Source organism: Rhinolophus sinicus, chromosome 16 (genome assembly GCF_057876585.1).
Source record: "Rhinolophus sinicus isolate RSI-liver-muscle chromosome 16, RSI-T2T, whole genome shotgun sequence".
NCBI lineage: Eukaryota > Metazoa > Chordata > Mammalia > Chiroptera > Rhinolophidae > Rhinolophus > Rhinolophus sinicus.
Window position 1 is genome coordinate 63,208,232 of NC_142516.1, and position 15,218 is coordinate 63,223,449.

The 15,218-nt window shown below is 38.3% G+C and overlaps 1 protein-coding gene across 3 annotated transcripts in view; it reads left to right on the top strand.

Annotated features, from left to right (window-relative positions):
- Window positions 1-15,218, top strand: part of ADAMTSL1 (ADAMTS like 1) — an 891,281-nt gene that overhangs the window by 653,991 nt on the left and 222,072 nt on the right. For all 3 annotated transcript variants that reach the window (XM_074330337.2, XM_074330338.2, XM_019739192.3), the window contains one exon: window positions 13,081-13,192. In XM_074330337.2, the coding sequence (XP_074186438.2) occupies window positions 13,081-13,192 (112 nt within the window). The remainder of the gene's footprint in view (window positions 1-13,080; window positions 13,193-15,218) is intronic.

Here is a 15,218-nt window from a genome sequence, read left to right on the forward strand (position 1 = left end):
TATGTTGTTCCACCTCTTTGAGACTGTTTACTCCTTTGAAAAAATAGTAATAAAATACCCCCCCTATAGAAACTTTATGAGGAATTGAATGAAATAGTATGTATAAAAGCAATAGGACCAAATTACTCCTTTTCCATCTCTTTGAAATGCTTTCACTTCTGGTCCAACTTATCCCAGTGTTCTTCTACACAATGGCAGAAAGCTGCTTCTATGAAGATGGCCCGAGACCTGTCAATTTTCAAGTGGCACACCCAGGAACAATTTGGCAGGTGTAGCTATTAAATGGATGTGAGAACAGACCGACTATGACATCTGTCATCACGCTGTTAGGGACAGTTGGCAGTTGGCTGGATCACTGGCTGGCTTCCTCCTACCATGCCATGTGCATCTTTTCGGAAGCTGCAGACCTGATGGAAGATAATGACTTTCCCAGATAGAAGAGGGTCTTTCTCAGTCATAGTCCATTCTTTATTAGAACGTCCAACTTAGCTCTACTTGGGAAGTAACTCAGGTATATTGATACATGTTCAGTTTGTGCCTGTTTTTAAATTTTAAGAAGAAAGCCATATTAGATAGAAAAGTCACTGGCGAGTACCCAAACCACCAAAAGAGCAGAAATACCCAGGAGAATAGTAAACAAAAAGCATACTTAGAGCCAAGAACACTGTCTCTGAATTCATGCACTGATAACTAAAGATCAGTTATTTCCTACAGAGGATAATTTACCAAATGCAGTACATTTTTATAGTGGGGAGATTGGCATCATTCCATTGATGCCTAAGTAGCTCGTTTGAGTACGCTAGGGAATAGAAATGCAGTGGTTTCCACTTGTATCACTTAGAGTATTGGGCAGTGATGATGCCTCCATATTTCTTTCTGGACAGCCTTGAGCATAACCCTGTACGTAATTCATATAAATATGTTATCTGCCCTCTCCTAGCTTTTAATGCCATTTGAGAAATAAAACACAGGATAGGAAATTTTGAAATAGTGATGTATATAATTACATACTAAAGTAAAATAGACAGATTGTGAAAGCTATAGATACTTGCTACAGGCTAATGTGATTAAGAAAGCCTTTGTGAGACTTGCGTAGTATTGAAATAATCAATTCTTTTCTCCACTGGAGGCTGAGCTGTGGCAAATATTTAAGCCCAGGTTAGTTCTGCCCTGCCACCCAGCCTATTTCTAGATGGCCACTCTATACCAGTCAGGCTGTGCTCATACAAAGGGAAAATCATTGTTGTAAGTCAAACATTCTTGAGAAGAAAAGTTTAAATAAGCTCTAGGAAATAAAAGAAGCATGTAATAAATAGTGATTATTTTTCCTACCCAACTTTCACAGGTAGTGATTTCCCAGTAAACATACTCCTTTATGCTGATAGGTTCCAAGTGTTTAAAACTGAGCTCATTACAATACACTGAATTTCCTGTTGCATTTCCCATGTAGGGGTGGAAGAAACTTTCCTCTACCATCCTAGGTTCTTTGGACTTGTCTAATAATTAAATCTACATGAGACAGATTAGATTAACAAGAGAAAATAACCAAACTTAATTATATCCATATATATGGGAACCCCACACACATGACAGGTTCAGAGACAGGAAGTTGAAATGAAGTATACATGGCAGTCTAGGCTACAGATGAGATAAGGCGCCCTGGGTCTTCAGAGGGGAGGAGGGTCACTACAGGGTGATAGGAAAAGCAGATGTTCAGTAACTAGTAGTTTGCCCTGCCATATAGATAGGTCAAAAAAGTTATCTCTGATAATCTCTTATTATGGACACGACCCCTAATTTAAATTTTTTTAGGTAGTTGTGGAAACAGCACAGGAATTTCCCTTGAGGCTGCAGGGTCTCTCACAGTTGCCATTAGCTCAGAATAATCCACATACCACAAAGGAACATCTTGAGGTGACGCCTTCTGCACCCCTACACCCACATAGTTTTACCAACTGCACAGCTAGGTTTAAGATTCAGAATCAGAGAACCAACTGTGAGAGTGGCAGGCCCTTTTCCAATTCTAGCCCTACTGGTTCCACTCTGGTCATTTGTTTTCTGCCCTCCTTCTCCATCTGATACTGAGATCATCCTTCCAGTAGGTTCAGGTCTGCTTAGCCTCTCAGCATTTGCTTCCTGACACATCTCTTCCACGTCTTTGTTCCTTGGCCAACCTTATACCCATTGTTCCCGAAGAGGCATCTCTAATCTCTTGCCCTACTCGAGGGCTATGGGCAGTAAATCCATAACCAACATCTCTCATGCAACACTGAGTCAGGGGCCTATGGGATGAACTGCTGTATCTCTCAAGATTGAGGTCTGGAATTCTTGGAGGACTAGAAAATTCTATAAGAAGTGTAAAAGTAAAGCTGGGTACTAACAATTTTTTATCATTATTTTCACTGAATAATCCCTAATCTTAGCATTGCCCACTGTTAAAATTGTCAGGTATTGCAAACCGTGGAATGATTGAATTTCTGGTCCATTCCAATAGTAACAATCATTTTTACAAGCCCTTTCCACTCTACAATACCATTATACTATCAAAGGAGGGTGGGAAGTACTGTTGGACAAGGGTTGTGTTGTAACAGTCTGCTTCTTTTCATGAATTTTAGCAACATTTCATCAACATTATCAATTTTATCAATAAGAAGTGATCCATCTTCAATAAAACTGGCAGATATATATAAAAAGATGATCATTATTCTAAGAATTTGTCACAAATAATAGTTTGTGATTCCAAAATACTTGAAAGGACCATGATCATTATATAATTCATTTGTTTGTTCATTCATACATTCATTTATTCAGCAATTGTTTGGACACCTACAATGTGCTAAACATTATAGATGATGCTGAAGAAAGAGTGGTGAGCAAGATAAATGGTACCTGCCTTCATGGAGTTTATAGAATATGGAGAATAAAGGCAGTAAAATAACAATTATATCAACATTAAGTATTTGTAAATACTTAAGTGCTAGAAAAGAGATCTTATTCTTGTTGCATATTTTGAAAGCCCCAAAAGAGCATTTTAAAGGTTTTTTTTCACAGTTTCTTGAGTATTCGCTATCACCATCAACCACCAGAACAGCCCCGAATTGAATATAGTAGACATTGAATAACTATAGAGATATTTAATAAATAGACCCACCTGTTTTCTATTTTATCCCCTCCATAGCAGGCATATTGATTTTTTTCTACTATTTTCAAGCACTCCCAAGTGGTGGCATACCTGGCTGCCCTTCCATAGCCATTGTGGGTCCAGCTTAGAGGCTCATAGGAGCGGGGCTCCCCAAAGCTCCCTTTTGTTGTCCTCTCCTCAGGTCAGCACAGTGACTCATCTGCAACCACGGTGGGTGGGGGGACCCCTGACTGCCAGCCCCCCTGCTGGCGTCTCTGGGGATGGGGGAGTTTTTCTACATCATCAGGGAGAGAAAGGAACTTAGTTAGGGAACACCCCAAGGCTCACAAATTACCTTTACCCGATGGAGAAGCATAGTGCTTCATCTGGGAGACACTTTGTGTACTTGATGTCTTTCATGTGTTTGAACATTCCCCTTGACTCCTTTAATTTTACGGGGACTTAAAGCTCAACCATTGCACACATACACATTTATACTGCCCTGCAGCTCTCTTATGACAGTGCAATCAATGGCTATGGAAGGTGACCAGTGAGAGTTATTATATTGACTTAGAAACACTGAGCCATTGTAATTATAGGAAGACAAGCTTGGTTCAGAGCATTCTTTTCCTTATTAACTTAAGAAGTGCAAAATTACATATGCCAGATGTATTTAGCTCCCTAAAACGAAATTCTAATGCGTCAAACTAAAGCTTTCAACATACTCTTGAGAAACGGGACTTGATGTTTAAGGATTTAGGGTTTGAGAAGCTCCAGAGCTAATGGTAATAGCGGTCCCAGCAGCCCAGAATTAATAAAACCAGAGGAAAGGAACACAGTGGCTCATCTGTATAAACAACAATTAGGCCATCAAAGTTAGACATCAGGTTAGCCTTCTTTTTTTTTTTTCATTTTAAACTTTTTTTTTCTATATCCAAATGAAAAATTTTGAAAAAAATTTTGAAAAATTTTGAAAAATGAAGATACTGAGAGAGAGGTAAAGAATATCACTAAAGATAAATGACTGGGAAGACGTCATCAAAATGGTGGCATGAGGTGAGCCTCTGTAAAGCTCCCCTGGAATTTACAACTAATCGAACAACAGTAATTCCACAAAAGACTCCCTGCACAGCAGACAGGCAAGACGAAGAGGTCCACTACTGAATTCACCTAAAGGTGGGCAAATCGCACGAGCAGGGGAGGATAAAAGGGAAAAGTGTGGAGAAGGAGCAGCGTGGACGCAGGACACAGACCTAACTCAGTGCTCCCAGCTCGCTGCATCCCAGAACTACCGCAGCTGCAGGAGAGGGAAGAACTCGGACTGCTAGGGCTCCGCTTATGGCCCACAGGGCTGAGGGGGCAGCATATAACACAGCTGAACCCAACACTCATGGCAGAGACCTCAGAGAAAAGACTGAGGGAAGAAGGCTGAAAACGATGGTTTAATCCCTCACTGCTGAGCAGAGAACGGAAGCCTTAGGCACTGAGACTAGCTGCCCCCTCCCTACCCTCCCAGAGCTCGCCCCAACCCCCCTTCCCCCCCGCCCGGTGCTAGAAGTGGAACAGTAGCAGTGTCAGATCAAAAGAATAGAATATTTGCCCTTCTGAGAACTGTGGACCGCAGACCCAGATTCGCAGCCCAACTAGTTCTGGCAAAGGGGAGGGAGCTGTGGAAGCAGGGCCGGCTGTGGTGTTGGTCACCGCCATTGCTCTGGGCCACCTCTCACAACTCACCCCGCCCCTGGCCCCACCTATCTGGGCGGATCACTGCAGGAGTAAACAGAACTGCTGAAACATACGGGCTCTGAATCTGGTGCAGGAAGAGCTTTGGAACTTCAAAAGCTCTCCGCATGCCCACACAGACACTGCGCCCTGTGACCCAGGTGAGCTATTAACAGAGGAGAAGCCCATCTCCCAGGGAATCCCCCCATTGTGTGAGAAGCTGGAATAGTGCAGAGAAAACATACCACTACCGTGTGAGAGAGAAAAAAAAGGCTGTAGTCAGATAGAAAATAAAACATTCTACCAACAAGTACTGGAAAACAAAAGAAAGACCTCTTCCTATCAACCTGTTGCAGAAGCCACTCTTGTAGATGTCTAGGAAGAGAAATAATAAATCAGTAATTGCCATGAATAACCAAGGCAACAAGACAGCTCAAAAAGAAAGTGAAAAGTCTCCAGAAAAGGAACTGAAAGATATGGAAATATGTGACTTAAATGACAGAGAATTCAAGATTGCAGTTCTTCAAAAACTCAATGAAATGGAAGAAAACACAGAAAAGCAGTTTAATGAACTCAGAAACGCAATCAAAGAACAACATGAGAATTTTACGAAAGAGATTGAAATTTTTAAAAAGAACCAAATAGAATTTCTGGAGATTAAGAACTCAATAGAAGAAATTAAGAATGAAATAACCAGCTTAGGTAGTAGAGTTGACCAGATGGAGGAAAGAATCAGTGACATCGAAGATAGAAACCTGGAAATGACACAGATGGAAGAAGAAAGAGACTTGAGACTTAAAAGAAATAAAAGAACTCTACAAGAACTTTCTGACTCCATCAGAAAGACCAATATAAGAATAATGAGCATACCAGAAGGAGAAGAAAGAGAGAAGGGAACAGAGAATATATTCAAACAAATTGTTGAGGAGGACTTCCCAAACTTGTGGACAGAACTGGATCCTCAAATCCAAGAAGCAAATAGAACACGTGATTACCTCAATCCCAACAGGCCTTCTCCAAGGCACATTGTATTGAAGCTGTCTAAAATCAACGACAAAGTAAGAATCCTCAAGACAGCCAAGGAAAAGAAGACGGTAACCTACAAAGGAAAGCCCATTAGATTATCATCAGAATTTTCAGCAGAAACTCTACAAGCCAGGAGGGAGTGGAACCAAATATTCAAACTATTGAAAGAGAGAAATTATGAGCCAAGAATAATATATCCAGCAAAGATACCCTTTAGATATGAAGGAGGAATAAAGACTTTTCCAGACATACAGAAGCTGAGGGAATTTTCTAATACACGACCTGCACTACAAGAAATAATAAAGGAGGCAATTTGACCACCATGAACAGGGACAATTTGTGGTAACCAAATCATAAAAAGGGGGAGAGTAAAGGCCTGAAATGGAATATGGGAATGGAGAAAGTAAGCACGCTGAAGGAAATGGAATACTCTAAATATCAAACTTTCTTTTACATAAACTTAAGGGTAACCACTCAAAAAAAATCCAGAACTGAAATATATACTGTAATAAAAGAAGAAACAGAGGGAAACATCATAGAATACCACCACACAGAAATAATAGACAACACAAAAAGGCAAAGAAACAATGGAGACACAGTCTTATTAGAAAACCAAAGATAGAATGACAGGAAATCCTCACATATCAATAATCACCCTAAATGGACTGAACTCACCAATAAAAAGGCACAGAATAGCAGATTGGATCAAAAAACTAACCCCAACCATATGCTGTCTCCAAGAGACACATCTCTGCTACAAGGACAGCATAGACTCAAAGTGAAAGGGTGGAAATTGACATTCCAAGCAAATGGTACCCAGAGAAAATCAGGTGTAGCCATACTGATATCAGATGAAACAGACTTCAGGGTGAAAAAGATAGCAAGAGACAAAGATGGACGTTTCATAATGGTAAAGGGGACCATCCAACAAGAAGACATAACAGTCATCAATATTTATGCCCCCAATCAGGGAGCACCGAAACATATCAAGCAACTACTAACAGAACTAAAGCAACTACTAAGAGAAATTGACCAAAACACAATTATACTAGGGGACTTAAATACATAATTGACAGCTATGGATAGATCATCCAAACAGAAAATAAATAACGAAATAGTAGCCCTAAATGACACATTAGATGAAATGGACATAATTGACATATATAGAGCACTTCGTCCTAAAACATCAGACTATACATTTTTTTCTAGTGTACATGGAACAGTCTCAAGCATAGACCATATATTGGGACATAAAATCAGTCTCAGCAAATTTAAGAAGATTGAAATCATACCAAGCACATTCTCTGATCACAAGGCTTTGAAATTGGATATCAACTGCAAAAAGAAAGCAGGAAAAAACACAAATGCATGGAGATTAAACAACATACTTTTAAAGAATGACTGGGTCAAAGAAGAAATTAGAGGAGAGATCAAAAGATACATAGAAACAAATGACAATGAAAATACATCCTACCAAAATTTTTGGGACGCAGCGAAAGCAGTTTTAAGAGGGAAATTTATCTCATTACAGGCCTATCTCAAGAAACAAGAAAAATCCCAAATAAATAACCTCATGTTACACCTTAAAGAACTAGAAAAAGAAGAACAAGTGAAACCCAAGGTCAGCAGAAGAAAGGAAATAACAAAAATCAGAGCAGAACTAAATGAAATAGAGAACAAAAAGACAATACAAAAAATTAATGTGACAAAGAGCTGGTTCTTTGAAAAGATTAACAAAATTGACAAACCCTTGGCTAGACTCACTAAGATAAAGAGAGATGATACTAATTAACAAAATCAGAAATGAAAAATGGAAAGTTATCACGGACACCACAGAAATACAAAGGATCATCCAAGAATACTGTGAAGGACTATATGCCACCAAACTCAATAACCTAGAAGAAATGGACAAGTTCCTAGAAACATATAGGCTGCCAAGCCTGAACAATGAAGAACTGAAAAATCTAAACAAACCGATCACCAGTAACGAAATTGAATCAGTCATCCAAAACCTTCCCAAAAGCAAAAGTCCGGGACCAGATGGCTTCACTAGTGAATTCTTCCAAACCTTCAAAGAGGATCTAATATCAATCCTACTCAAACTCTTCCAAAAAATTGAAGAAGAGACAGTACTCCCAAACTCATTTTATGAGGCCAACATTACCCTGATACCAAAACCTGGTAAGGACAACACAAAGAAAGAAAACTACAGACCAATATCTCTGATGAATACAGATGCAAAAATCCTAAACAAAATTCTAGCAAATCGAATACAACAATGCATTAAAAAGAGTATTCATCACGACCAAGTGGGGTTCATCCCCGGGGCACAAGGATGGTTCAACATCCGCAAATCCATCAATGTGATACATCACATAAACAAAATAAAGGACAAAAATCATGTGATTATATCAATTGATGCAGAAAAAGCTTTTGACAAGATACAAAATCCATTTATGATGAAAACACTTAATAAAATAGGTATAGAAGGAAAATACCTTAACATAATAAAGGCCATATATGACAAGCCCTCAGCTAATCTCATAATTAATGGTGAAAAACGGAAGCCATTTGCTCTACGTTCAGGAACACGACAGGGCTGTCCCCTATCACCTCTGCTTTTCAACATAGTGTTGGAAGTCCTTGCCAGAGCAATCAGGCAAGAGAAAGAAATAAAAGGCATCCAAATTGGGAATGAAGAAGTTAAATTATCACTCTTTGCAGATGACATGATGCTTTATATAGACAACCCTAAAGACTCCACCAAAAAGCTATTAGAAAATACTGTATCAACGAATACAGTAAAGTTACTGCCTACAAAATCAACATACAAAAGTCTATTGCATTCCTGTATACTAACAATGAAATCTCAGAAAAAGAAATACAAAAAACAATTCCTTTTGCAATTGCAGCAAAAAGAATAATATACCTAAGAATAAACTTAACCAAGAATGTGAAGGACCTATATGCTGAAAACTGTAAGACGTTTTTGAAAGAAATTGAAGAAGACACAAAGAAATGGAAAGACATTCCGTGCTCATGGATTGGAAGAATCAACATAGTTAAAATGGCCATATTACCCAAAGCAATATACAGATTTAATGCAATCCCCATCAAAATCTCAGTGGCAGTTTTTAAAGAAATACAACAAAAAATCATCAGATTTGTTTGGAACCACAAAAGACCCCGAATAGCCAAAGCAATCTTAAGAAAAAAGAACAATACTGGAGGTATCACACTCCCTGACTTTAGCTTGTACTACAGGGCTACAATAATCAAAACAGCATGGTATTGGCAGAAAAACAGACACACACACCAATGGAATAGAATTGAGAACCCAGAAATAAACCCACATAAATATGGGCAGGTAATTTTTGACAAATAACCCAAAAACATAGAGAAAAGACAGCCTCTTCAATAAGTGGTGCTGGGAGAATTGGAAAGCCACGTGCAAAAGAATGAAACTGGACTGCTATCTGTCACCATGTACCAAAAGTAATTCAAAATGGATCAAAGACCTAAGCATAAGACCTGAAACAATAAACTGCATAGAAGAAAACATAGGTACTAAACTTATGGACCTTGGGTTCAAAGAGCATTTTACGTATTTGACTCCAAAGGCAAGGGAAGTAAAAGCAAAAATAAATGAATGGGACTATATCAAACTTAAAAGCTTCTGCACAGCAAAAGAAACCATCGACAAAATAAAAGAGGCAACCAACTGAATGGGAGAAGATTTTTGCAAACAGTGCCTCCGATAAGGGGCTAATATCCAAAATATACAAGGAACTCATGCAACTCAACAACAAAAAACAAACAACTCAATTGAAAAATGGGCAGAGGACCCGAAGAGACATTTCTCCAAAGAGGACAAACGGCAAATAGACATATGAAAAAATGCTCAACATCACTAATCATCAGAGAAATGCAAATAAAAACCACAATGAGATACCACTTCACCCCAGTCAGAATGGCTATCATCAACAAGACAAATAGTAACAAATGTTGGAGAGGCTGTGGAGAAAAAGGAACCCTCATACACTGTTGGTGGGAATGCAGACTGGTGCAGCCGTTATGGAAGGCGGTGTGGAGGTTCCTCAAAAAATTACGAATAAAATTGCCATATGACCCAGCAATCCCTCCTGGGTATCTACCCAAAAAATCTGAAAACATTTACACATAAAGACACGTGTGCTCCAATGTTCATTGCAGCTTTGTTTACGGTGGCCAAGACATGGAAACAACCAAAATGTCCTTCGATAGATGAATGGATAAAGAAGTTGTGGTATATATACACAATGGAATACTATTTGGCGGTAAGAAAAGATGATATAGGAACATTTGTGACAACATGGATGGATCTTGAGAGTGTAATGCTGAGCGAAATAAGTCAGACAGAAAAAGCAGAGAACCATGTGATTTCACTGATATGTGGTATATAAACCAAAAACAACAAAAGAACAAGACAAACAAATGAGAAACAAAAACTCATAGACACAGATAATAGTTTAGTGGTTACCAGAGGGTTAGGGGTGTGCGGGTGGGAGATGAGGGTAAGGGGGATCAAATATATGGTGATGGAAGGAGAACTGACTCTGGGTGGTGAACACACAATGGGATTTATAGATGATGTAATACAGAATTGTACACCTGAAATCTGTGTAATTTTACTAACAATTGTCACCCCAATAAATTTAAAAAGAAAAAGATAAATGACGGTATCTTCACAAATTAACAAAGATTTCTTGGTACCACAAAAGTGATGGTGGCTTTAGAGCCAGGCACACCTATATTCAAATCCCAACTCTGTTACAGCTGTGTGGCCTTAAGCAAGGCACTCAACCTCTCTGAACCTCATTTCTCTTGTAATTCAAATGTGGAAGATGATACAGAGTAGATTTAGGATTAGATTTTATATAAATAAAATGCACCCTGGACATAGTAGGAATGTAATAAGTGCCGATGGCTGTGATAGTTGATTCTGTTGTTATGCAAGGAAGAAGGTGACAATAGAGAAGGGAGAAGCAGGAATGCTATCAGTGGGAAGGAACCAGACAAGATGATGTGGTCAGAGATTTGTACATCACCATTGGTTTTATCTTTTGGAAATAACTATGTCCCAGTTCATTTCCAATCTCTTTTCAAATCTAGACATACAGTCTCAGCATTTATGATCATTCTGCATCATTTTCATTGAACTCATTAAGAACAATATTCTTTCTGCTTGTTTTCTTTCCTCCAACATGGGATTTACTAACCCTCCCTCTTGACACCAAATCTCCTTGTCCTTCATTCCTCCCTTTTAGGGCATGAGGTGCTTTTATTGGTAACATCCAGGTAGCTGAAAAAAGGACTTGCTCCATCTTTTGCCTCTTTAACCAGACCAAAAGATAAGCCCAGATACTACACATTTTTCTAGAACAAGGTTTGTCCAAGTGTTTTGATGTTATATCCTTCTCATTTTTATTTAACCCCTTCCACTTTCCTAGGACTTAGTTTAATGTCTATATCCCAAAAGGAACCCCCACAAAACAATTCATCTTTCTGGATCTAAACAAAGTTTCTGGCCTTTTTTATTTTTTCATAGAACTTGTGTTCAAATGAGAGCCTTCTTCTAATAGCTTTCCAGCATGGTAACTACACATCCCAAGAGAGCCATACGCTTTTGTGAGCTAAAATTTTTTTAAAAAAAGAAAAACTTTCCAAGGAATGTGATTAATACTACATCCCTAAGCAAGCAATTAGATATCCCGTATCTGACACATAGGATTGAAAAATATTAATCTGTAGGCCATACCCCTTTTATGAAAGACTGTATTGCTTCAGCTGTTTTTTGCTTTAAAGTAGGGAATTGTATCACTGTTTATTCTAATTAGAAAAGACCTGGATGTGCCCTGGGTCAGAATTCCAGCATAATATGAGACATTCTGGAGCTTTTCTTCCTTGTTTCTCCTTTCCAGCTCTTCCAGATTTTCTGAGGAGGAGTCCCATATTCTCCTCCAAACTCCAAACATTAATCTAGGAGTTAGGACCTATTCCCTGTTTCTTCCGTGTTATCCTCTGCATCCTAGGTGTTTAATCCAGTTGTCAAATTCAGTAACAGAAAAATAAGGCTATCTTTTAAAAAATCTGAAGGCCAAGTTTATGAATTTATCCTAGATAAAGGGCAGTTGGGATGGTGATAAGGCTTGAAAACATTAACGAAGACTTCAGCCACGTGATTCAGCTGATTGACACTTCTGTCATTCCTGTAATGGAGTTGGAGTAAAAGATGGTTCTCTCAGATGTCCATGCAACTTCCTTTAGTATAATAAATTGTCCAAGCCTTGCCCTTGCCCAACTGTCTAAATGTTGTATCACATGTCATTCTGTCTTCATGAAATCAAGGCATTGTTCCCGGTGGGCACTTTTTCCTTCTCTTTCAGTTTGAGTATGTTTTCTCAACCTGGTGCTTTTAAGAACCATTAAAAAATTACTGTCTCACATCCCTCTTTTAAAAAAACAAAGGAGTTGTAATTTCCATAAACACAGTTTTTAATTGAAGTATTTGCTTTCATATTGTAAGTTGGTGTTTTTCAAAATTTTGCTCTTGGATATCTACATTCGAATTGCCTGGATCTCTGGGCTTGAGCCCAGGAATTTGCCTTTTCACAAGCTTCCAATTGGTAACTTTGCACATTAATATATATAAATCACCAAGTTGTCAGGAAACTCCATATATGTCTCTGAGTGGGAAGAGCTTCTTAATTCTTTAACTCTTTTATTTTTGTTAACCAAAGACAGTATCTTTCATTTTTTTGCAGCTTATGGCATTTATAATTTCCTTAAAAGAAGTTCTCCATTTCTGATCCTACATTTAAAAATCCATATAATTTTACCTGGAAAATTATGAGAGGTTGGAAATAAAAGAAGGTAAGGGACTAAGTGGCTTGGGATAAGATCCAACTGGAATCACGAGTTGAGGCATCGCTCTCCCTTGTTCTGAGGCAACAGAACTGGGAGGGGGATGATAGTGATGGAATATACAAGAACCATTCGCTGGTTAAATGGTAAGATGGGTGATAGGGCTATTGCCACTGCTGTCCCAAAGTAGTCCTTCACACAACCTAAGACCATCAGTACAATCACACATCCTTGTCCCAAGTTGCAAGGGACCCAGAAAGCCCCTCCCTGTCACACTAGTTCCTCTACTTTGCTGTTGTCTCCTGCAGATCCGCAACTCGGGGCCCGCTAACAGTACAGTCCAGTTCATCTTCTATCAGCCTATCATCCACCGATGGAGGGAGACGGATTTCTTTCCTTGCTCAGCAACCTGTGGAGGAGGTAACGGTGTTCACTTAGCCTAGGAACTGTTGTCTTTTATGAGGGAAGACGTGGCTATTCTAAGAGTAGAGTCACTTTAGCATGGAAGAAATTGAGTTCTGTGATGGATCAGGTCCTTTCTTCTGACTGGGGCCAAATCCTGAAGCCCTCCTGTAAGGCATATAACTCAGTCTAGATGCTTCATAAATATTTCTGTCTGTAGAGTCCCACTAGAGGAAACAGTCTTGACTCCTTCCCTTGATTCCATGGAAGGCCAGGACAAGAAATATCATAGCTTGGCAACAGCATGGTCTTGAGGCGATTCTGTTCATTTGAAAATAAACCATTCATCTGGTTGAAGTGAACTTATTTATTCAGGAATCAAATGAAGAGTATTTGTGAGGCCTACTACCTAGCATGATGTGTCCAAAAAGAATGAGAGATTAATTTGATTAAAGGAAAGTATTACCAGGGAAAAAAAATCACTGCACAGTAGACTTGGACTCAAGTTATTTTTCAGTTCTACCCCATCATCCGTGCAGTAAAAGGAATACCACTTCCTTGATTTATTCATTAAAACACATCTCTCTTGAAAAGTCACCAAATGAGTTTCTATTTCTGCTCCATCACCTCTGTAATATGGACAGCGTTTTGTGTTACTAGAAAAGGTTTCTCCCCACATTTTCTGCTCTTCATAATTTTAAAGGTTGCATAGTCATTCCTTTGAATTACTTCATAATTTATTTAGCCATATCCTTATAGAAGATCATTTACTTCATTTAAACTCTATTATAATGTAATGAATAACTTAATACCTAAGTATTTTTTTCCTTTGAAATTATTTCCTTGAAATAAATTCTCAAGAGTGTTTCAGAATTTTTGTGGCTATTGGCATATATTACCAAAATTCTTTCCAGAGGGTAATAAGCAGTCTATGAATATTTCAATTTCATTTCCAACTGAGCCAGTATTTGTGGATTATCTTTTTTTTTTTTTAAGTTTTGCTAATTTAATGGATATAAAGTTGTCTGTATGTTCCTTTTAAAATGAGCACATCAAGCAAATTTTACTCCATCTTCCTGGAAGCCTGTTAATTGGCTGGCTTTAAGTACCTAGTCCCCACACGTATCACTAGATCAGGGGTGTCCAAACTGCAACCCACGGGCCAACTGCGGCCTACAATCCACTTTTAATTGGCCCACAGCAAATTCCAAAAAATATATTTAGTTTACTTAAATAAACCAGGTGAAGCAATACGTACTTCACCTCGAGTGAGTGGCCCGCTGTTTGTGTATTTTACCGCATATGGCCCTTGGTGAAAAACGTTGAAAAAAGTTTGGACACCCCTGCACTAGATTATTTTGACAAGAGAAAAGAAGGATGTTACCTCAAAATGAAGAAAAATGATTATCCATTAATTTTTGTAAAATAGTTAAGAACATATGATATAATTCGTCTTCAGCTATGTTATCTGTGTCTACATAATTTAAACAAACCACTTAAAATGAGGTTCTGTAGAGCAATACTATATTTTAGCTTAAAAGCACTTAGTCAAAACTACATCAAGTGTTTTTACTTAATTATTAAATAACTATTAACTCAACATTTTAAGAATTTTAAGTTGCTCTATCTGTGCTGAATAGAAAATCACTTTGTTTAAAAATAAACTGCCAATTATGTTGGTGTTTCATGGGAATATGTTATTTTGATTCACGTATTAACGACTAGCCCAGAAAATGGTTTCGAAGAAAGAAATCAGAGGAAACAATTTTTTCTTCTTTGCTTTTTAGATGAACACCAGGTTTTGTGAGAAGTAACAATTCAATAACATGCCCAATATGCCAGTTTCACCTTGACCTGCAACAGAGTATAATTTCTGTAACCTTGACAATGGCTTGCTATATAAGACAATTAACGTTAGATTCATATATATCCCTCCCCTTTGGACATATTTTCTTTACATCTAAGTAAAGAAGTAAAACTATCAGTGGTTTTCAAATGTTTGGAGCTATCAAATGCCTTCTTCAAAGGAAATCTTTCTTGGAAG